Source organism: Phascolarctos cinereus, unplaced genomic scaffold (assembly GCF_003287225.1).
Source record: "Phascolarctos cinereus isolate Bilbo 61053 unplaced genomic scaffold, phaCin_HiC Scaffold_3;HRSCAF=262, whole genome shotgun sequence".
NCBI lineage: Eukaryota > Metazoa > Chordata > Mammalia > Diprotodontia > Phascolarctidae > Phascolarctos > Phascolarctos cinereus.
In genome coordinates, this window is record NW_027555736.1 from 80,933,604 (window position 1) to 80,957,399 (window position 23,796).

Below are 23,796 nucleotides of genomic sequence, written 5' to 3' on the forward strand. Positions count from 1 at the left end.
CTAATCATATGAAATTGAATGGGGATAAATGCAGTCTTATACTTAGGTTAAAGAAATCACCTGCCAAGGGGTTTGTTAGGGGGTGTTCTTGTTCAGGTATAAATTAGACTAGATGGACTCTGAGGTGTCTTGCAACTCTGAGAGTTTAGAAGACCCAACAGTTAAGGGATTCCAAGATTTTCTAGTTAGAGCTATCTTCAAGAAGTCATAATTCAAGAAGTCTTCAAGAAGACATATATGTTTGAGAACTGGTATATAAAAGACAATGAGGTGCTCAGAATTCAGTTTACTTAAGGTGGGATAATAATACTTTTCTCTTTTCTATTGGTGAATATCATATTGGGCCAAATGAGGTCTCAGGGACCACAGAGGAAGTTGGTGCGGAAAAAGGGAGGTAAAAGAATGAATGACTGTCCTTTTTTGAAGAAGAGGTGCTATTAGATAGCCCCGGAAGGAGAAAAGGATACTAGGTCCCAGCTCTGTCAACTCTCGGAAAGAAAGAGTGGAGAGATTCATAACTCCCCCATTCTAGGGCCCAGAAAAACCCTCTCCTCAGGCCTATTCCAAAACACCTCTCTCATGCAGCCTGAAATTTCACCAATCAACAAATTCACTTGTCTTAACATGCAGGCATCCTGGGGAAAGGGGTAGCTGCTTCTAGCAGTAGTGTATAGCTTACTTTAATCAGACTTCTTTCCTAATACCTAGCTAAGATACTCTGAGAAAAAATGAGAGTTCTTATGACAGAGTTCCTCTTCTCATCTCTTATCTCACCTCACCCTACTTGAAGTGAGGCCGGCGGATAAGAGATGTCGGCAAGCCAACCTCAGTGAGTTTTCTTCATGGTGATCTGTTATAAGAATGTGGGTAATGAGTTCCAATAATGGGTCCAGGACTACCTTTGTATACTATAAAGAATGCACAGATCGGAGTGGCCTCTCTGGGTTGGTTATCTTGATTTATAAAATCGATTTTGAGATTCCTGAAGGGGAATGACTTCATAGTAGTTACTCTAATGAATATAGGAAATTTTTCTGTCAAGTCTTCACACTTTGTTATATATATATTTAAACATAAAAGATCAAAGAAAGGCCCCAATCAAGCCAACTATTGCTTAAACAAGAAATGGTAGCAATTTGAAATCTCTGGAGATAATGAAGAAGGCTCAGTACTTCTTGTGTGCCTTTCTTATCTTGAAACAAAATTGTTATTTACTTTGTGATGCTTTAATGCAAAGGTATCCAAATACACCCAGGCTGTTAGTAGCCAGCAACATTCCCAAGTGTAGCCAAACCAGATTAAAATGCGATTGGGAAATATTTGACAAAATAACTAAAAATACTAAAAAACAGATAATGTTACATTTTAAAACTAAATCAATACATGGCCCAAGGGATCCTTACACATAGATTTCTATTTGTTTGAAACTACTTCTTTAATGCAGCCTCCCCATAGCTCCTGGTAAACTCTTTGAAGGCAGCATCTCTCCCTCTGCCCCCGTCTTTGTTTGTCTAGCACAACATCTTGCATCTAGTAGGGCTTAATACACATTCTAGTTTCCTTAGAATGTGTGACATATGCTGGAACCCTTCTCCCTCCTTAAATTCTTTGGTACATATTCCAATACTCTGGAAGATGTGTTTACTTTCTTGCAAAACTCTCACATGTCCCAATTGTTTCAGAATATGCCCATGAAGACACAAAGTGGTCACTGTACCTTTAGTCAATATTTCACTAGTTACTTAAGGTTGGAATGATGTAGCTACAGAATTATGCTAACCTAAGTCTTAATCTACAAAGTATAGTTCAGATATGTCAGCATTTCATCTTTTACTACTTTTCCAAATCTGATGAGATGTCAGAATGGCAGCCAAAAGAGCAAATCCAATCCTGGGCTTTAGTAATGGAGGAATAGTGTCTGTTAGTTGATATTCCCACAGTACTATGTCTTGATTAGACCACATATGGAATACGATGTTCAATTCTGTGTGCCACATTTTAGGAAGGGAATTGACAAACTGAATTAGGTCAAGAGGAGAACAATCAAAATGGCAAAAAGACTATAATGGCAGTGATAGCTTAAGGAACATGGGATGGCCTGGCTGGAAAAGAGTTGGGCACACTGTAGAGGGAATTTTTGTTCAGAGGTAGGATGGACTAGCACGGTCCCTTCCAACTATGAGTGAGGGTGCCCCAACAGCTAGTTGGCTTCAAGAATTTGAAGAACTGTCATGTGGCTTTGAGATTAGACTTGCCCTAATTCACTCTTAAGGGTTGAATGAGAAGGAGAAGGTGAAAGTTCTTGGGAGGTAGATTTTATAAGAAAAAACTTCTTCATTAGAGCTGCCCAAAAGAGGAATGGACAGCCTTGGGAGGCACTAGATTACCTGTCACTGAAGGTAGTTGTGTTGTAGAGGGGATTCCTACACAGGGCCAGATTGGGCTTGATAAACTCTGACTGCTCTGTACACCTCTGAGGGGCTGAGATTCTGTGAAGCTGAATTCTAGGAGAGGTTTGTGCTCAACATGAGCCTCCTGATATTGTCTGGACATCCACTATTTTAAAAGTTTATTTGGAAGTTTCACCAATTATGCTAGGAAAATTCAAAAAGCATGTTCACTGTATTGATTATAGACAACATACAACTTTTTCTATGATCTGGCTTACCCTGGCAATGCTTATCATCTGTTGCTCTGAGTCCCTCTGAATAATGATTTTTTTTGCAGCTATAGAAATAACAAATGGATACTGACAGAAGGAAAACCTGCTCAAAAACAGAAACAGAAAACAGATTAAGGAAAAACATTTCTTTTTTTAGTGAACTATCCTGGGGAATCTACCTAAAAAACTCACTGCATTAAATGGACACCCTTTAATAATCTATTTACTAGGTTGGTATAGGGCCTTTCTTCTGAAAGTAAATGACAAAACTACTTTTTAATTAAATCAATTTTTTTCCACTGCTGTGTATGATCAGATGAATAAGGGCTGCATTTGGCTAGTTACCTGTCTTACCTTCGAGAGTTTCCAAAGCACTGCCAAGTGTGATATTCCTCCATGAGATCAATATGATCCAATGTAGAATTATAGAAATCAGTATAAGGAATGAGAGGAAGGTGGGCCAGATCATTGGCAGCATCTGAAAAGAAAACTTCTGGCATGATCCTTATCTTACATATAAAACTGATATGTAACTTACGTGCTTATTTTATTGTGATGAAGTATTTTAATGTACAAAATGAGAAAGGTTTTTGTTAGAGAGCATCATTTCAATAAATTCTAACTCCGTTTGCAAGGAATGCTTTGGAATTGAGTGGAAACTTCTGCCAATGATTTCTTTACAAACACACATGAATACATAACACCCACACCCACACACCCACACACCATTGTGATCACAGCAGTAAAGGATACATACCACCATTCCCATATACTGTTTTCTAGCCTCAGTCATTGTCTCCCATGATCCCTTATACATGAATGGAAATTCCTTTCTTAGGAATCACAGTTTAGTAGGTCATCTGTGATTGCTGGCTTTACAATATGCCATTGAAACTTCACTGATACACAGAAGGATATAACCCAGCAAAATATTTAAGAATGTGCTTTATTATTCAAGTAAATTTATTAAGAAAACTGCCACTGAAATGAAAACTACTTAACAATTCTCTTTGTGGGAGAGATCTTAAATTTATCTGTGTAGGCACTGAAATCTTCAGGGAAAGATAGTATACTTGAATCCACTTAAATAAATAAATGCAAAATAAAATCAGCAGAAGAAAAACCTACTAAGTAAAGCCAAGACTTTGGCTGCTGATGGAATCCACCAGGAACATTTTGTCATAGGTGGGAATTCTTCAGGCTTTGCAGGAAACAGGCGTAAGGAAATAAACTGTAGCAATCTGTCTACCAATTGCTTGAATCTCTTTTGTGATAACCTAGGAAAGATTTTGAAATAATTCTAATCAAATGAAACATTTTCTAAATTTTGGAGACATGCTTATTGGTCAAAACATGCAAACATTTCTAATATTCTTTTAAAGTATATCAATATTTTAAACTATGAGGAATTAGAGAAGATATTCATATTTTTGAAAAATGGTTTTAATTAAATAAGAAATAAACACCAAAATATGATTATTTTAAAGTTGATTATCAGGTATGCTGATTTATTGGACTTTTTTACTTTAATTATTTTCTAATCTTGAGATTTTTTGCCTCTTAGCTTTTCAAATAAAAAGTAAAAGTTATTTTGAAAGTAGATGTAGTACATTAAAAAAGGAGTATTACATCTCTTACAAATGTCTTACAATAGCCAATTTTCATTTCATTAGCTTTTATATAGGAAGAACCACAGAATTTTAGAGCTGAAAAGGACACCTAGAAAACATCTACTCTAATTTTCTAATTTTACAGATGGGAAACTGAGTCTAAGAGGTAGAGTGACTTGTTCAAGGCCTTCTAGCTAGTAAAGTAATTGTGCTAGGCTATGAATCCAGGTCTTCTGCCTCTACTTTTAACATTATATTATACTCTTTCCCCTAAGGCTCTAAGTAATAATGAGCAAGGCTAAAAAAAAGTAAAGCTTTTAGATGAAGATAAAAGTATTATGTAAAATCATTGTTTCTGAGATACTTGAAAAGCTAGCAATAGAAATCTATCTCATAAAACAAAAATACACCAGAGACATTCAAAATAATATAAAAATGGCTATTTCTACTAAAACACGCATTTATAATATCTTTGTATAGTAGCTTGTACAACAAGTTTTTGAAGCACTATAATTTATAAATGTTACTGATACATATTTGAAAATATTTAAATGCATCTTATTATTAAATCTTTCAGGTGGTTTCAAAGGAACAGTAAGACCAATAACATTCAGAATCATGAAAAAAATTACTTTTTAAACCAGTGAACAAGGAAATGGTGGTCCACTTCCACTAAGGTAGCTATCTGTCTTAGCAAGTGGGCATAGATGACGTAAGTAGATGTATTATTAAACTGAGGATTCTGCAAAAGACATTAGAGACATTTTGTTAAAACTTTGCAACACTAAAAAAGAAAGTATGGTGCAGTCTAAATAGAATGAAATTAATGATAAATTATAATTTAGGAAAACAAATTCAAGCATAAGATATTAGGTGAATATGCTTTAATGCCCAAATTATTCCTTCAAAATGCACAGAAAACCTCTAGAACTTTATGAGAAAATAATTACATTTATTTTTAAAAAGAATCTTTGAAAAGAAGAGAGTAAGAGGATTGGAAACATACATTTTCTAAGGTAGGATAGACTATTCTAAATTGATGGAGAGTGATTCAGAATTTTAAAAGACAACAATAACAATAACTACTACAGCTCAAATGAATAGCAGGGCATAATAACAATTGTAGAGTATAATAACACTAAAACTTGAGTCCCTTACCCTTCCCTTTCTCAAGTTCTAACTCTTTCTCCCTCTTATTTCTAAGGAGTTCCCTCTCCTTTTTTGTTGGTTCTCATTATTTATCAATCCTACTATGACTTAACTTATTAATACCATTTTGGGGGGAGTAATGCTAATATGACTATGAATCACAGAATATCACAATCTTGAAAACATTCAAATTCCAAGGGAACCAAAGACAAAATATACAGGATGGGTCTAAGGAGTTTATAGCATTTTACCAACAATCACTCCCAGGTAAGGAATGGTGTAAAAGATACCATCTAGGAAATGTCTGACTGCAAAAGGAGGTGAACCAGAACAAGGCATAACAGATGGACAGCCTAAGTGCTATTCTGCTCCCCAGAGAAAGTTAAAGGAGCCTCTAGCACCTTGGGCAGATCCTCTCTGGATAAGTCATGGGATGACATAGAGTCTGTCAGTCAATAAACATTTATTAAGTGCCTGCTATGTGCCAGGCACTGTGCTAAGTACTAGGGTTAAGGCAAAATATATTTTCTGCCCTCAAGGAGCTCACAACAACACAGAATGAGAAGGCGATAGGTGGTCTGTGATATTTACTGATGGAGGAAGTGTTCATATTGATGAGATTCCAGATTTGCTGAAGTATGACCCAACTAAAAGTTAGATCTGATTAGACAAAAATACTTAGAAAATGAAATAGATGCTGATTTTGAATGCAAACTTAAACCACTCTGTATGTATACCCTAATTTCCAAACAGATACAGTTCCAATTTATCCTGAATATGTCTTGTTTCTATGTAATTGTTTACATATTTTTCCTCCCATTAGACTGTAAGCTCTTTGAAGAAAGAACCTGCTTTCGCCTTGCACTATTTTCTCAGGGCTTAGCATAGTGCCTGGCACTCAGTAGGTGCATAATAAATGCTTGTTTTGTTGCTGAATTGGTAATTTCTAAATGTCAACTTCTAAATGCCAATGTTTCAAGTATAGATAAGTAAATTTAAAAGTAAATTTACAAACACTTCTAAGGCTCTGTAATAACTTCCTAAGACCTAAGTCATTACTTCAAAATGTACAAAAACATCTAGAAGAATTCCATGGGACAATAAACCTTATTTCAGTTGTTGAAAAGCAGGAATAGGAGGAAAGGGCAGATGGCTAGATTACAGATTTTCAAAAGACAATAGTTTCAATAAGTAACTTAGTCTGATGCTCATAGCTAAAATGAGTAGCTAGATATGACAAGAGTAGAAACTGAGTTTCTTTGTCTATTGTTTATTTGTTGATTATCTGTCTATTGTCCCTTCTGATACTGAGGTATCTCCTCTATTCTTTCTCCTCTCCTGTAAATCTTACTTCTCTTTTTCTTCCTTCATCCTTTTCTATCTTTTACTCCCTTCTGCTATCTCTTCCCCTTTTTCCTTTTTAAGTCACTCATGGTATAGAAATGAATTTCATAAGTTTTTATTTCTTTTATGCAGTTTTATGTTCCCTGTTCTTATTGAAGATATATAAGAGAAATATTTGCTTTCTTCCTTTAAAAAAAAAACCACCACAAAACAAAAACAAATTTTAGATGCCTTTGTACGTAGACGTCAATTGCTCCCCCCCTTCAATAGTTCTGTGTCCCTCATATGCTCCCCCTCTCAAAAGTTCTGTACATTTGCTTTATGGAGAAGAGTCCATAGCTTCTCACAAAACAGCTTTCTCAAACATTTCTGAGAAGAAATAGGAAAGTTTGAGATCCAGTAACTATAAGAAGGTAACTAAAGAGCAGGAATTATTTAACTCCCAGGCCAAATATAAGCTGGATAGGCAAAAGGAGAAGAGAAGCTTCTTTCACCCTGTGTGTTCTGGCCATGTGTGCAACTAAAATGCAAATGATAATGAAAGTAATTAAACCCCAGTTTGGCTAAGATTCCTTTTACACATTTGTCAACAGTCTTAGTTCTTTGGTCACAAATGATTGTGATTCACTAAATATCAAGATATGATCACTCAAGTGAACAGTTTACATTTTTATTGCACTGCATTATCTACTATATATACATAAACACAAGTTCATGTGACCCGAATCACTTAGCTCAATTTTTACTGTCTTACCTGTAAAAGTATAAAATATGCTCTAAGATCATCTTTTGATCGTGGCCTGAAAAGAAACAGAAGTCTGATCAGTGACTATGATAAATGTTAAGTTCCTATTGAACTGGTCAGTAAAGTTTTGCCATAAGAAGTGGGTCGTGCCAAGAGAGCTTGGGAATGTGAGGGCTGGGGAGGGAAGGGTTAGTTAGGCCTAGGAGTGACAGTCACAAAGATGTTATTTGGTACTCATTTTGTCCCCCAGATGAGTACACGAGGAATCTTTCTGGGCCTCCATTTCCTACCCGCCAAACGGGGTGGCTGGACAAGATAACCTTAAATACCGTTCTAGGTTGAACACTACAATTCACAGGCTTCTTACTATAAAGAAAAGAGTATTGCTATGGGCTGCTCCAGAAAGAAATATCACATTTGAGCAGAGAGACTGGCTGCTCTCAAAACCAAGAAAGAAGTGGACCAGGTTATTTCTAGACACTGTGGCTCAAAGTAATGAGATAAGTTGCAAATTGGTGCTGACAAGATATTGAAACCCTCCTTAGACTATAACTACTACCTGAGGCCACTAGGTGGTGGAATGGATAGAGTGCTTGAGTCCAAATTTGGCCTCTGTCCCTCAGGCAAATCATTTAACCTTTGCATCAGTTTCCTCAAATGTAAAATAGAGAAAATAAAAGCACCTACCTCCCAGGGTTGTTGTGAGGATCAAATGAGATAATATTTGTAAAGTACTTACTTAGCACAGTACCTGGCATATTGCAGGTGCTATAATTGCTGCTGCTTTTGCTACTGCTGCTGCTGCTGCTGCTGCTACTACTACTATTACTGCTGCTACTTCAAATCTTGTGAGAAAAACTTAAGACCAAAGTAAACACAGTAAAGTTGAAGGACAAGCAACTTTTCTCTACTTAAAGTTTTTTTTTTATTTGTGCTAACTGGTCATCTTTTGCTTCATCTTTTATGTCTGATAAGTGAGTTAATGAATTTTAATTTTTACAAAAAATAAAGGTCAATATAAATAATGGTATAATACTTCCTTTCAGTTCTTAGTAGTTCACTCCCAAATCTAATTTATGTACTTCAGTGTTTTTATTACTAAAAGTCCTATAAATGCTAGTATGACTTGGTGAATAGTGAATTAAAATGTGGAGTCAGAGGTCACAAAGGCAGTGCCTGGCACATAAAAATTCCTTACTAAACACTTGTTGATTGACTGATTGATGTACATTACTACTTTATAAACTCCAAAAGCATGATCACACAGATACCAAAATAACCACTTGAAGTAGTTCTCTTTGGAGAACCAGAAGAAAACTCAATCTAAAATAAAACCGAGGAAACTTTCAAATCAGATTGTCAAGTTTGGTGAAAAGATTGAAAATTAACCAACTTCAAACTGGTTAGCATCACACTGAAAAGGGTTCTTGTATTTCTTTCGATACTAAGTATAATATAAAAATTTTTTGTGCAAAATAGAAGACTCACTGTGAAAACCTCTTTTAGTGGGTGTTATTATGCAGGCACTGCCTGATTTGGTGAAAGTACATGCATGGTCTGACACTGAAAAGTTTTCACAGGAGTTTCCAGAATGACTAATTTCAATACTGACATTACTCAACTTTGAACATCCAATTTAAGAACATAATATACATGTGAATAGTCAATTCATACCATTCTGGAGGTGAGCTCTCCTAATATGCCAAGGAATACTACTTGAGCAACACAACATAGCAAACAAAATCTCATTGCAAGTTGGACTTAGAATTGGTTATATGACTAGACTAAAACCATAGTGCACAGGACCATAGATTTAGTGCTTAAAAGGGACCTCCAGGCCCCTTTTTTAATGTCTTCATTTTACAGGTGAAGAAATGGGGCCCCAAGAAGTAGATTTCACTTAAGTAAGGCCCAAGTCACTTAAGTGACTTGAGCAGGTCACACATTGTCAATATGACTGGAGGTCCCTAGTGATGTATATACCGTGAACTGTGCTATTTAATATATTTTTTTTTTATCAATTACTTAGATAAAGACACAAATGACTCGCCCAACAAATTTTCAAATGACTTCAAGCTGGGAGAGATAGCTAACACACTGGATGACTGAGCCAGGATCTAAAAGGACCCTGACAGGCTAGATTGGTCTGAATCCAATAAAATGGAGATCAAAATGTAAAGTCATACACATGGGTACAAAAAACAAACTTCCCAAGTATAACATGAGAGAGACATTGATAGATGGCAGTTGTTTATGAGTTAGCTAATGCAGTCTTGGGCAGCATTAAAAGGAGCACAGCTTCTAGAAGTAAGGGGCCAATAGTCCCACAATATCAAGGGTTCTCAAACTTGTATGTCAAGAACTCCTTTAACAGTTTGGTGAAGCCTGTGGATCCCCTCTCAGAATAAGATTTTTAAATGCATAAAATAAAATAAATGGATCACAAAGGGAAATAGTTATCATATTTTAAAAAACCAGATCATACCCCAGATTAAGAACTCCTGTCATATACAATGTCAGACTTCATCTGGGAGGTTGTGTTCAATTCTGGGAATTCTGGAAACACAGTTTAAGAAGGACAGACATGGGAGAGTGTCCAAAGGAGAGCAAACAGGATGATGAAAGGCCTTGAGTTCATGACAAATGAGGATTGTTTGAAGAAACTAGGGACGTTTAGCTTGGAGAAGAGAAAACTCATCATAGCTCTCTTCAAGTATTTGAAGGGCTATCACACGGAAAAGGGACCAAATTTGCTCTGTTTGGTCCTAGGGGGTAAAACCAGGAACAATGGGCATTCTGGCTAAGTCTGGAGAACCCCTTATTAACTACAGGAATTCAGCCTGGTGATGAGTTGTTCTAGATGGCCACTGAGCTCCCTTCCAACTCTCAGATTCTGGGAGATTCCTCAGCCTTGGGTATTAGGCTTTCCACAATCTGTCACAAACCTCCCTTTCCATACTTATTTTCTAATCGAATTGGTTAGGGTTATTGGGTTATTAGCTATTCTCCAAACACAGAACTCCCACCCACCATCTTTGTACATTTGCACAAGCTGGGTCCCAGCCTGGAATGCCTTCCCTCCTCATTGCTGCCTCACATAATTCCTTATCTCTCTTCAAGGTTCAGGTTAGATGCCTCCTCCAGTAAGTAAGCCTTCCCCAATCTTCCTAGTTGTTATTTCTCTCCTTTGCTAATGTGTGGACCTGTTACACCCTCCAGGTAGAAAATAAGCTCTTTGAGAGTAGGGACTTTTTGATTTTTGCCTTGTTTTCTCTGGGCCTAACAAAATTCCTCCTACCTGATATGTACTTAATGTTTGCTCAGCTGAAGTGAAAGAGGAAAAATGAAGAAATAAATTTAGGTGCACAAGTTTTTTATTCTAGTTTAATTGATCAATTCAATTAGCTGACAGGACTTGGAAGGCCAAGGCCCTAGGCCCCAAATCTGCTTCCTAACATTTTACCTAGTACAGAATCCTTGGTTATGCTCTGGGTGTGTTACTGGACTACACTGTACATCCATCCTGCAGTCCTTCCTTGTATTAGTCTCAGCACAATAGGAGACTAATAAATGCTCGTAGACTTGTTGACTGACTGACAGCCTCCTGGGTCCTCTCATGTATTCCTTAGTCTCTAAATGGAAGGAGTTTTCTTAATTTGCCCCTAGACCCCAGGTTATCCTTCACTTACCTTGTAGCTGCACTTTTGTTTACTTTCCTGGAAGTCTAAATGGCTTTTGGCTTTTGGCAGGTCTACTCTTACCTCAGATTCATTTCTTCAACATGGGCTTGGTTTGCTTGAGGAACAATAAGTAGCTGGTTGTTAAGGCGGGTTCTACTTTTCCCCAAAACTTTGTTTTTTCCACCTCTTTTTTCTAATTTAGCATCTTATCACCTGACTAACAGACAGGTGGCTTTGATGACGGATAAAAGTGAATCGTAATAAAAGCCTTAAAGACTGAAACCTCCACATTTAAAAGATGAGAAAACAGAGACCCAGAAAAACTTGCTCAGTCATACCTTCCTTAGGGTCTCTATTCACATCATAATAGCTCCTTCCAGTGGACAGAGGAAATTTCCTCTGGTATCTACCTGCTTCAAGACTCTTGCTCTGAAAGTGTCTGTTTCTTGTCTGAAGCACCAACAAATCTCAATTCATTTTGTAAGATGACTAGCAGGTCCCAATCCCCATGAAAACTTAACCGTTTTCTGTTTTAGGCTATCAGCTCCATTTATTTCCCTTGGTTCTCTCTGATGAGGCATCACTCAATTCCTCTTAGGAGAATGATTTATAACAGCAGTTCTATGATTAAGAGAGAAGGAATGTCATTGTGGGGCAGTCTGGATATGTTATTTCACCAGTTTGGATAACACCCACTGTGGAAAAATTCACCTACCAATGCAGATCAACAACTCATCCATACTTTACCATCTTGGAGAGCTGTCTGGGAAACTGAGAGGTTGTGATTTGTCTATGGTTACATACTACTATGTGTTATGGGCACCAACTCCCTTGTGATATGTGATAACAAGATAATTTATACATACAATCAAAGCAACAGACATTCACCAAGGTTTTGAAGGAGGGTTACAGCCTTGTTTCTAACAAGGTTCAAAGTACTTCTTTTCACTTGCAACTCCATTGTGCAAATAAGGAACAATAAATTAACTTGGCTTTAAGACAGGATGGATTTGTAGTCAGAGAATAGGGTTCAAAATCTATTTTTGCTACCTGCTACCTTATGACCTTTGGAAAGTCAATTGATCTACCTAGGCCTTGGTATCCTCATGTGAGAAATGAAGGAGTTGGCGGAGATTGCCTCAAAGTTCCTTTAACTTTAAATCTATGATCCTAAGAGCTTTTCTCTAGGTTCTAAAGTATTGGAATGGGATTTTTAATAATGCACTCATTTTCAAAACAGGATTATAAATAATTTGGATGGCTCATGATGTCATTAAAGAGTAACAATAATTTTATAGGTATGGTATCAGAAATTGTATAATGGGAAATTAAGGTGAATTTCTAAGAAAAAAACCTATTAAATAATATTGCATTTTACCTTAACTGGAGATATTTCAGTTTGATATTTTAAAAGTATAAGCTACTTATAAACACCTTACTTAGTATTAGAGAGTTAAAATTTAATTATAAAAGAAATAATATACTTACCCTTTCCATTCTCTTAATAGACTGTTAATGATACCCTTCAGTACTGACTTTTGAATATCTTGAGGCTGTAAAGTAAAAAAAAAACCCCAAAATGTTAGCACCTAACTACTTAAAAAAAAGTACAGGTTTTACATGTTTACAACTTTAACATGTTAAGTACATTTATAGATTTAACAGGGAAAAATCTGTAACAGTGTTTTCTGCACAGCAAAAAAAAAGTTTTTGCTTTATCTTTCTTCACAGGATAATATGACAAGAATACAAATAAGAAGAGACCATACTTAGCACAAAAATTAAAGTTGCATATAATTTATTGTACTAATATCACAGCAGCATTGGCCAAGTTATGTAAATATTTGTTCTTAGTTGCCACAAAATGATGCAATTAAAAACAAAATGGCAAGATGAGAATTTTTACAAAGCAATGGAAAAAATCCTAAAATGTCATGCAGTTTAATAATACATTTTATATAAATTTATTATATATTAAATATTTTTATATAAAATATGCTACATAATATATTTTTCAACCGATGGTACATGTTATTCTTTAATGAATTATTTGTGTTTAAATAAAAATATTTAACACCGCTAACATACTAAAATCTTGGTTAATGAGAAATTTTTTTTTGTGCTGGGCTTTCATAAAAGGCACATGACGAGAAAATACTCATCTCTAGGATTCATTCAAAAAACCTGTTTCCCCAAATCAAAAATCTTCAGGGGCTCTCAAATATTTATGGAATAAAAATTCAAACTCTTTAACCTTACATTCAAGACCTTGCGAGATTTAACAGCCTTTCCAACTTCATTCTGATGCTGCTGGTCAAACTATATAACCCTCTCAACTGGGAGAAGGGGATCAGTAGGCAGAAACAGTAAGAATGATTTGACTGATATATTGATGAGTGTAGCCTCCTCCACCCCCAAAAGAATTCTGTCAACTATTAGTACATCCTAACCTAGCTTACATTTGACTGGTATATTTAAAAGGCATTTAAAAAACCCTGAAGCCCCCTTTACTCTGCCAAGTACATAACAGTCCTAGCCCTGTCCCTGCTATTACTCAGACTTAGATCCTCAAATTTTGTAAACAGCCAGGAAGTATGCTTCTTTGTGGAGAAAATGGGCAACTGGCAGAACTTTCTGGCACATGTATTTTTATATCCTTTCTGCGTCTGCCACTGCTTTGTATATCATCAATAAAGACTGTAGTTGAATTTAAGTAGTGTATAGTTGTACTTTTCTATTCTTTGAGATCTGCATTTGCACTGATTTATTCTCCTCTTGGCAATCTCAATGAATCACATAGCTTTAAATATCACTTTATATAGGTAATTTCCAAACCTATTATCTCTAAGCTTAAAATAAGTTAAAATAAATTCTACGGCTTACAAATTCACTAAACACATTAGAACATTTACATATGTATATTTTAAGTAATTTATTTTATAATACTTACTGTATTTAGTAAGGCATCATACACAGCATTCACAAATTTGGCATTAATCCCAGAATCTTCAGTGGTATTGAATGGGGTATTGGCATCTTTCTGCAAAGTCAATTAAACAGTTGAATCAATTAAACAGTTGAATATGTCATATAAGTTTATAAAAGCAGTTCTTAGTAATAAAATTGAAATTATACCTACTCTTTCTTGTTCTGATGATTTAGAAGAATCTTTTTATAAGAATTACTTATATTGAAAATGAAGCTTATGTGTGTGTATGTGTGTGTGTATATATTCATTTCTGAATCCTGAAAAAAAGGACCATACAATAATGTTTGTACCAATAACAGAGCAGAATGGTTTTTGTATAGGATTTAAATCATTAGTTCAAGCACATTTGTTTTAAAAGATGCTTAATTATGAAGTGTAGAAAACAAGGCAAAGGGGAAAGTAATCAAATTTTTGTGAAGAATTTTAAATTAAGAAAATACAAAATGGATTAGAAAACTATCAATTAACCTTAAATGTAGCACTGAGCTCCAGGAAAGAATCAAATGTTGTTAGATAAAAGTCATGGACCTCTTTCCATTCTCCTGATGACTTGGCTTTTTCTACATCTTCCCTAAAATGAAAAGTAAAGATCACTTTAATATAAATAAATTTAATATACACATAATTATAGTATGCTCTCATTCCAAAATAATATTTTTCTTCCTTTATAGGTGAAATTGACTGAAACATGTAATTTTGAAATACAAATAATACTGAAATTTTTTTTCAGAATTAGCATGTTCTTGTTATTTGATCTTAAATACAGTTTCATGATATGGTGATTTCTAAATTAGATGACAACATTACTTCACCTCCAATTTTGTCTCAGTCTTATCTCACCCTGTCTAATGTAGCCAAGTGCCTAGCCACCAAGGACATGATGCATATCCATATCTAAAGAGGGTTCTACTTTTTGAGTAAGTTCCTACTACAGCTATTATCTATCTACCCACTTGTAAAAACATTTGCCTTCATCACAAATGTTTCCTTTTCATAAGAAATAATAATTTACATTTATGTAGCTTTTTCTAATTACTTTTTTCCTTTTTTTTTTCCTTTTCCTCACTGCAACCTAGTGAGACAGCTAGGACAGGTACAGAAATAAAAGCAAAGAGAAGAATGGTTAGTTAAGTAGTGAAACTGGTATTAGAGTTTAGGTCTCCTGACAGTAATACTGTCTTCACTGATGTCATTTGAAATTCTAATAAATGCATTTTCTTCATTAACCTGCATAAAAATATCAACCTAGACTATAAGTAAATATATGTGAAATATGAATGAAAATAGTTCGTACCTTGAATTAAAAGACAAAAATAAACACTGAATTGAGCTTCGGTGGAATGTTGGATTGGAGTCAAAGGACCTGGGTTTAAATTTTGCATCTGGCACTCAACCTCTAGAGGGACCTTAGTTCTTTCATTTCTGAAAGAATTCTAGCTCTGAATCTAAAGCATTATGATCCTAATTATTTAAATTAGTGGCCTTCAAGTCTGGAGGTACATAAGAATCTAAAAGGTCCAAACAGGGCACACCACAGATTTGGAGGGCCTGATACTTTGATGATTCTGTGGTTTCATCTACGTAATTGGGACGGTAGGAAAAGTAGGTGAGTTGGAACTGGAAGATGACATGTGAATTCTGTCTTTGCCACCCACTGCCTAAATAGCCCTAGGCAAGTCATAACTTCTCTGAGTCTGTGGCTCCTCAGCTATAAAATAAGAGGCTTGCACCAGATGATCTCTGATGGGTTTTTCAGCTCTAAATCCTATGATCCCTCCACCAATGAAAACTGAAACCTCAACAAAACCATCTCATCTAATATGATTTTCATTTGAATCTTTCCATAAATCTCAATAGTTTGAGAATATTTTTGTTTCTCTGGATATCTTGGGGTTAACAATTAAGTCAATAATAGTAATGGACATTTAGATAGTGCTTTAAGATACACAAAGCACTTGACATATATGATCTTGTTTGACCCTCACGACCTCGTGAGGTAGCTGGGTGGTACAATGGATAGAGTACTAGACTTGGGGTTCAGTAAAATAACAAAGCCAGAGTTCAAATCCTGCCACTGATACTCCCTAGCTATGGACTCTGGACAAGTCACTTGATCTTAGTTTCTTCATCTGTAAAAGGCTAGCTGTGAGAATCAAATAAGATAACACATATAAAGTGCTTTCCAGACCTTAAAGTGCTATATAAATGTTAGCTAACAATATTATTACTATAGGATTAATGTGGCATTGTAGATAGACTGCTAAATAAATCAGTTGTTTTTATTACTTATCTGGTACTATAAGGCAAAGCCCTGGTTATTATAACCCTAGCTACAGCATCCTTGAAACCACTCTAGCCCAATAAAAAGTATAATGAAGGCCAAAAAACCCCCTGCAATTACTTATCTGTATTATAACTTGATTTTGTCATATCATATGAGTGTGGGGTTCTACATGACACCTTGAAAAAAGGTAGCCAAAGAACAAGAATTTTTCAGAGGTTATCCAACACTAAGGAACAGCGTATCCTAACTGACCAATAGAAGTATCCCATTTGCTTGGTACGTACATTCTTATAAGAGTTGGATAACATAAATTATTATAAATGTATTGTAAATCATTAAATTATCATAATTATTTATATCACTGATCATATAATCAATTTAATCATATGGTTAAAATAATTTAAATCACATAATTTAAATAATAATTAATCATTAATTGTTTAAATTAAAATTTATATTATTAAATATATATTTAAATCAGTGTGACAATATGTTGTCACAATACATTGGTTCATCATAAACCATGCACATATATATTATATCATTTTTACAGGAAATCCCTGAAACTTTTAGAATAAACCTATCACAGAAAAATGATTCACTGTTTATCATCATGGTGACTCCATTATTATTTAAAAAACAGAAACAAAATATTGTGAAAAATACAGAATACTTTATGATTCAGGGAATACCTGATAATTCCCAGGCATTCAGATTTCTCATTTCCCAATCCCAAAGAATAAAATCTGTTGCTACTGTGGCTGTTTGCTTTTATATATTGTATAACTAATCTGTTCCACTGTTTGACTTCTCTATTTCTTAACAACTACCAAACGATTCTGATGATTACTGCTTTGTAGCATAATTTGAGGTCTGATACTAGGTATCCCTTCTTTCCATTTTAAAAAATTTCCCTTGAGACCGTGGCCTTTTATTCCACCAGATGAATTTTGTTATAATTTTGTCTAGTTCTATAAAGTAATGTGTTAGTAGTTTGGCATGGCTCTGAATCTGTAAAACAAATTTCATCATATACTGGCATAGCCCAATCATGAAAAATTAATTACTTTAAAATTATTTAAGTCTTCCTTCAGTTCTGTAAAAAGGTTTTTGTAATTACATTTATATAATTCCTGTATAGGTCTTGGTAAACAAACTCTCAGATATACGCATTCAGTAGCAATTCTGAATGGAATTTCTTTTTCTATTGCAATTCAATTTAATAAAGATTTATTAAGTACTTACTATGTGCCAGGTACTAAACTAAGCAATGAGGATAAAAATAAGAAAAAAGAAAGACAGCCCGTCTCCAAAAGGAGTTTATAATATAATGGGGGAAGACAAGACATAAAAGGAAGCTGGAAAGCTGTTGGGGAGTGGTGAGGGGTATCTTGTCCCATGAGCTGAAATCAAGCAGAACTACAGACGGAGTGGGGAGTGAGTCAAAAGTCCAGTTTCTGCCTTCTATAAAGGAAGGCTTTAGAAGGAGCTTAGTACTCCACTCTCCAGCCCTGCAATCAGAGGGGAGACAAGGCTGATGGAGGTGGGAAGGTGACTGATTGTCCAAGATTGAGTTAGCAGCACGCAGATGAGATTTGAAGTTTTCAGCTTCTTCTGTGAAGGGTATCTGATTAATTTTGTATGTTTACATTGTATCCTGCTAACTTTGTTGTAATTATTTCTATATATATGTTAAATTTTGTCTCTAGAATTCTCCAAGTAAACCATCATACATCATCATCAAAAAGCAATAATTTTGTTTCTTTGACTATATGCTTCTTCCCTCAATTTATTTTTTTCTTATTGTGCTGCTTTAGCCAGTATTTTTAGAACTATATCAAATACTAGCAATGACAACTGACATGCTTGTCTTACCTCTGAACCTACTGGAAAGGCCTCTAGTATTTATTACAAATGATACTTACTTAGTCTTAGACTTAGATAAGTGTAGTTGACCATACCAGGAAAGGTTCATTTATTTCTAGGCTTCCTAGATTTTTTTTAAACATAAAAGAATATTTTATTTTGTCAAAGGCCTTTTGCCATTTATTGATGTAATCATGCGATTTTTATTGCTCTGTTACTAATATGGGCTATTCTGCTGTCACTTTCCTACACCCTGCATTCTTGAAATCGATCCTATCTGATCATAGTGTACAATACTTTAAAAATATGGCTACAGCCTCTTTGTTAATATTTTATTCAATATTTTTACATCAATTTTAATTAAGGATATTGATCTATAGTTTTTCTTTCTCTGAGCTCTTTCTCTCTGGTTTTAAGTATTAGGTATATCTTAGATTGACTTATGAAACTGTACAACACAGAGATACTTTTGGTACAAACTGCTAAGTTAAATAAAACCAAGAAGGAAAGATTAAAACTTTCCATACAGGCAACAATTAAAAAGCTTCAAGAGTCTTAAGAAAAATGAAAAAATACTTAAAAATTAAGTTTGGTTAGAAATATAGACTGGAGGTAGTTTTAAAAGAAAAGGAGGCCATTAAAAACCAATTTTTAGGGGTAAAGTAAAAGGAAAATCATACTCTCATAGCTGAAAGGGGCCTTAAAAAACAGATTATCCATCTTTGCTCTTAGGGCCCTGATGGCCATAGTAAAACCTAGCTACCCTCCTTTGGACTTTATCATGTCCCCAGGAACCTCATCACTGGGCAAGATTGCTTTTACCTTGGCACTCACACTTCATCAGTACCCTCTGGTACCTGGGACTCCTCTGAACAGAAGGCGGAATAGAGAGATCCTTCCAAAAACTCTATTTCAGGAAGGCACTCAGGCCAGCCATCTCTTCATTGCCCACCTCTCTACATGCATTTGGACTTTATCTTGCCCCTGAGGTACCTCCCTCTCCCTCCCTCACCCCCATTCCCTTTCCTTGTATGTGTTGTCATTCCCCTGACATTGTTAGCTCCTTGAGGACTAGAACCATCTTTTTTTGTATTTGTATTCTCCGTGCTTAGCACAGTGCCTGACACATAGTAAGTGCTTAATAAATCTGTTGACTGCTGACTAGCTTACATTTGTATAGTGTACCCAAAGCTATTTAAGGTATTCAAGCTTAAAACCCCATTAGGACTTTTGGACTCCCTATACAGGTTTAAAAGCCTTCATACACATTTTCACAACAACACTAAGAAACAGATCATATAAATGTTATTCTCTTTACTTTTCAAGTGAGGACCTGAGGATCAGGAAGTTTAAGGGACTCGCCCCAAGTCATAAGCTGGTAAGATGCGTAGCAGGGATCCAAACCCGGGTCCTCTAACTACAAATTAAGTACCCTTTCCTTTATACCACATTTTCCCTGTAAAATCCTTCTATGCCATTTCTGAAGCTTTCTTCTTTTATCTAAAAGATAGTTTTTGAAGGTAGAATTTTAAGTCTGCCATATTAAACAGCTTTTCAGAAACTTGTACCTCCAAAGTATTGGCTACTGGAAGATTCATGGAGTCCTATTATTTGTATTGCAAATGTAAAAATAACTACTGACATTAGTACACGAATGAAGTTGAGAATCTAGCATATTATTTATCTGCCATCACTAAAGTCAAGTTTTTTTTAATCAGCCTTTTTGTTCCACACTCTACACAATCAATAAATATTTATTAGGTCCTACTCTATGCTAGGTACTTTGTTAAGTGCAGAAACTGCAATGTGACTATCATACTTCCAAGTGCTCTCTGGCTCCTATTATTGCTTCTTGGAAACTAACAGCAAGCAATATTATTTTATTATATGTTTTTAGACACTATTCTGCTTCTTAAACTTTCTTTGCCTATTTGTTCACATTATTAGTCATAAAATCTCATGAATTTCAAATTTAAAAGATTGTTGTAAGGATCAAACAAGAAAAAATACATATAATGCTTCTTAAATCATAAAGTGCTATATAAATGTCAACTATTGTTGGTGTTATTAATAATAAACATCTCTGTCATAAAATCTCTTTTTTTTAATCAGAGCTGCTAATGCATGGAAAAAGGAGTTGATTTAAATTTTACTTCCTCTTTCCTGGGTCAACTAGTGCTAGAAGTAATAATGAGCAGTGAAATAATTGAAAAGAAAAGATGACAGCAAAAAGGTACAAATTGGGGGCAGCTAGGTGGCGCAGTGGATAGAGCACCGGCCCTGGATTCAGGAGGACCTGAGTTCAAATCCAGCCTCAGACACATAACACATACTAGCTGTGTGACCAAGTCACTTAACCCCATTGCCTAGCCAAAAGGAAAAAAAACAAACAAAAAAAAACACCACAAAAATTAAAAAAAGGTACAAATTGCATTATCAATCTGAACATTAAGAATTTGGCAATGCTTGTTTTTAATTGATCCAAGGCACATAAAACATACTGATTAATTGACTAATAAGAATACTGATAAACTAATGATAAACACTAATAACTGAGGAACTTCATGGTAACCCATGAACCCAACATCTTACAAAAGTAAAGAACAGTATTTTCTGTAAAAATCTCAGAGGACAAGAAGACAATTCTTTGTAAATATCAAATAGCTGAAACTTACTGGAAGTCTTTCATAGTTTTGGTTCTAATGGGAAGGGCAGGTTCTGGAGGGACTGGTGTTTTCATTTCAGCTGACAATGAATCAATAGACAGGCGCTGTTTTTGTCTAACATCAAGGCAAATTGGTGGCAGATCTCTCACTGTGAGGCACAAAACAGAACATTCATATGATTATAAACCATTATTCCCAACTATGAAAATACTAGATTAATATGAATAAAGAAAATAGGTATAGAATATAAAGTTTGTTTTTCTAGCTAACCATGGATTTATTTATAATAAAGGAAAATTAGTATGGAATTTTTTGGTTAATAGTTATGGCAATAATTGAATAAATCAATAAATGCAAATTAGGCACCTAATACAAAAAGGACACTATGGGGTTTACAATAAGTATGAAGATTGTGGTTCCTGACATGAAGCAGCTTATAATCTAGCAATCAAGTTGGGGAATCAAGACATAAATATATGAAAAGTTAAATTAGAATACAAGAGGAATATAAAAGTTCAGTATCATAAAAATAAAACAGCATCAAATGAATGGCATAGACCAGAGGCATCAAACTAAAGGCCATGAGAACTCCTGAGTGGTCTGAACCAGATTAAAATGTAATTGGGAAATGTTTAACAAAATGAATAAAATACAATAAAACACAGAGAACACTAATTTATGGTTTTCTAAGTCAACATGTGACCTCAAGGATCCATTTCTATTTGAATTTGACACCACCAATACAGACAATTAATAGTATAGGAATTGTGGAGAGATTATATATTTGAATGTAAGAAGTACACTAAAGGAAAAATATCTAATAACATTTTCTCATTTTCTTGATGAGGAAAGTAATGTCTTCAGAGGTTAAGTGTCATCCCAAATGTACTGCTTACAAACTACCTGTATTGAGACAGAAGTGGGGATAGCCCAAACTAGGGTGGAGACTGTATGAACCAAAGACAGGGCAGACATGAGAGATTTTGTGGACATAGAATCAATAAGACCTAGTAAATTACTGGATATAGGGATCAAGGGAGATAGAAGAGATAACGATGATTCCAAGGTTACAAATATGGATCATTGGCAACACCCTTGACAAAATGTACAAGTTGACTTTGAGATGTCTATGGGATATCTGACTTGAGATGTCCAAAAGGTGATTGGTAATTATAAGCCTGGAAACAAACCTAGAGTAAGATACATAAATCTGGGAATCATTTGCATAGAGATAATAATAGAGCCCATGGGAACTGATAAGATCACCAACTGAAATAGCAGAGACAGAGAAGAGAATATCCCCCAAGACAGAGCATTATGGTACCCACAGTTAGTGGGTCTGATCTAAATGAAAATCCATCTAAGCAGACAGAGAAAAAGCAATCAGGAAATAGAAGAATCAGGAGAAAAAAATTGTAATAAATACTTAAAGAGGTAAGATCAAGTGAGTAAGTTTTAAGGATGGTAAAGATAGGGACATGTTCATAGGAAGGAGCACATAAGGAGACAGTATATATAGTAAGACTGTAAACGAGACAGAGAGAGAGAGAAAAGCAACAGGAGGAACAAATATAGCAGAGGAGAAAGCAGCCCAGTCAAACCCATCCAAACAACCATGTCAACAAAGACCTCAAAAGAGGGCCATACCAAGTTGTAATCAGGAATTCCAAGGAAAACTCACATTGAGTCAGTTTTCTAATCTAAGTTAGCAGAGGGAAATAGACAAGAGGCGTGTGTATACTGAGACAATGTCTAATGTCTGGAGATGAGGGTGCTGCGTGGAGCTTTCTAGTAGAGGGACAAAACTAGAGCCTGCAGCTTTGTACTTGGACAAGAAGTAGTCCCAGAACCAGCAAGGATTGGTCCATCATTGTGCAGGAGCCATGTGGCAACTTTGTCACTCATATACTGGAGCTGAGTCACAGACCCAGTGCAGACGAAGGAGGGAACTTGCACTGAGGAATGGCCATGGTCCAAAACCATGCGTTGGGCAAGGAGCATCTATGTGGCACTGACCCTGGAATTTTAGATCCCAAGACTCTGGTCTTATTTTCAGCTCCTAGGCTAGTCAGGGACCTGTTGCTAAGTAACCAGGACAGGGAACTTAGACAAAAAGAGACTGAAGTTGTGTTACTCTGAACCTGTAGAGCCTTCTGACTAGCTCAGTCTATTGAAAGTCCAACCAGGGACAAGACTGTAGTTGTGTTGCCTAGACCTGAACTGGGATCAGACCAGAATGGCAGCAATAAGACTTAGCTCTATGACTTGATTGTTTTGGGTGCACTGAAAACTTGTAATTCCTCAACCTAAGCTATCCCTGATATCTTTCAAGAACATAGCATTCAATCCTCAGAGAAAGTAGCATCAAGACCCAGAGAATTCAAATCAGTACTAAATAAGACCCAGGTGTTCCCACTAGTGGTATGCAGAGCCTAACACAAAATCCCAATTTAGGAAGATTGGAAGACTGAGTAATAACAACAACAACAACAACAATAAAAACATAAATGACTTCCACTATATAGAGCTATTATGGTGACAAAAATGACCAAGACATAAACCTAGAAGAGGCCAATGACTCCAACACACCTTCAAGCAAAGCCTCAAAGAAAAAGCAAGCTTGAACATATATTCAACTAGAATGACTAGAAGAAATAAAGCAAACGTTTAAAATTAGCTTATAAACAACATAACAACACTAGAGGAAAGAACTGGAAAAAAAAAGGAAAAATTTGGAAGGAGAATTAATAGCTTAGTACAAGAGATATAAAACCTTACTCAAGGAATAGATTCCTTAAAAA

General features: G+C 35.4%; 1 protein-coding gene across 4 annotated transcripts in view; it reads right to left on the reverse strand.

Moving 5' to 3' along the window:
• The window catches only part of HECTD2 (HECT domain E3 ubiquitin protein ligase 2), a 123,045-nt gene that overhangs the window by 45,552 nt on the left and 53,697 nt on the right, over window positions 1–23,796 (reverse strand). For all 4 annotated transcript variants that reach the window (XM_020964155.2, XM_020964153.2, XM_078151000.1 and 1 more), the window contains 9 exons: window positions 21,005–21,143; window positions 14,648–14,750; window positions 14,141–14,230; window positions 12,679–12,743; window positions 7,520–7,565; window positions 4,905–5,014; window positions 3,791–3,939; window positions 3,017–3,140; window positions 2,669–2,765 (listed from right to left, as the gene is read on the reverse strand). In XM_020964155.2, the coding sequence (XP_020819814.1) occupies window positions 2,669–2,765; window positions 3,017–3,140; window positions 3,791–3,939; window positions 4,905–5,014; window positions 7,520–7,565; window positions 12,679–12,743; window positions 14,141–14,230; window positions 14,648–14,750; window positions 21,005–21,143 (923 nt within the window). The remainder of the gene's footprint in view (window positions 1–2,668; window positions 2,766–3,016; window positions 3,141–3,790; window positions 3,940–4,904; window positions 5,015–7,519; window positions 7,566–12,678; window positions 12,744–14,140; window positions 14,231–14,647; window positions 14,751–21,004; window positions 21,144–23,796) is intronic.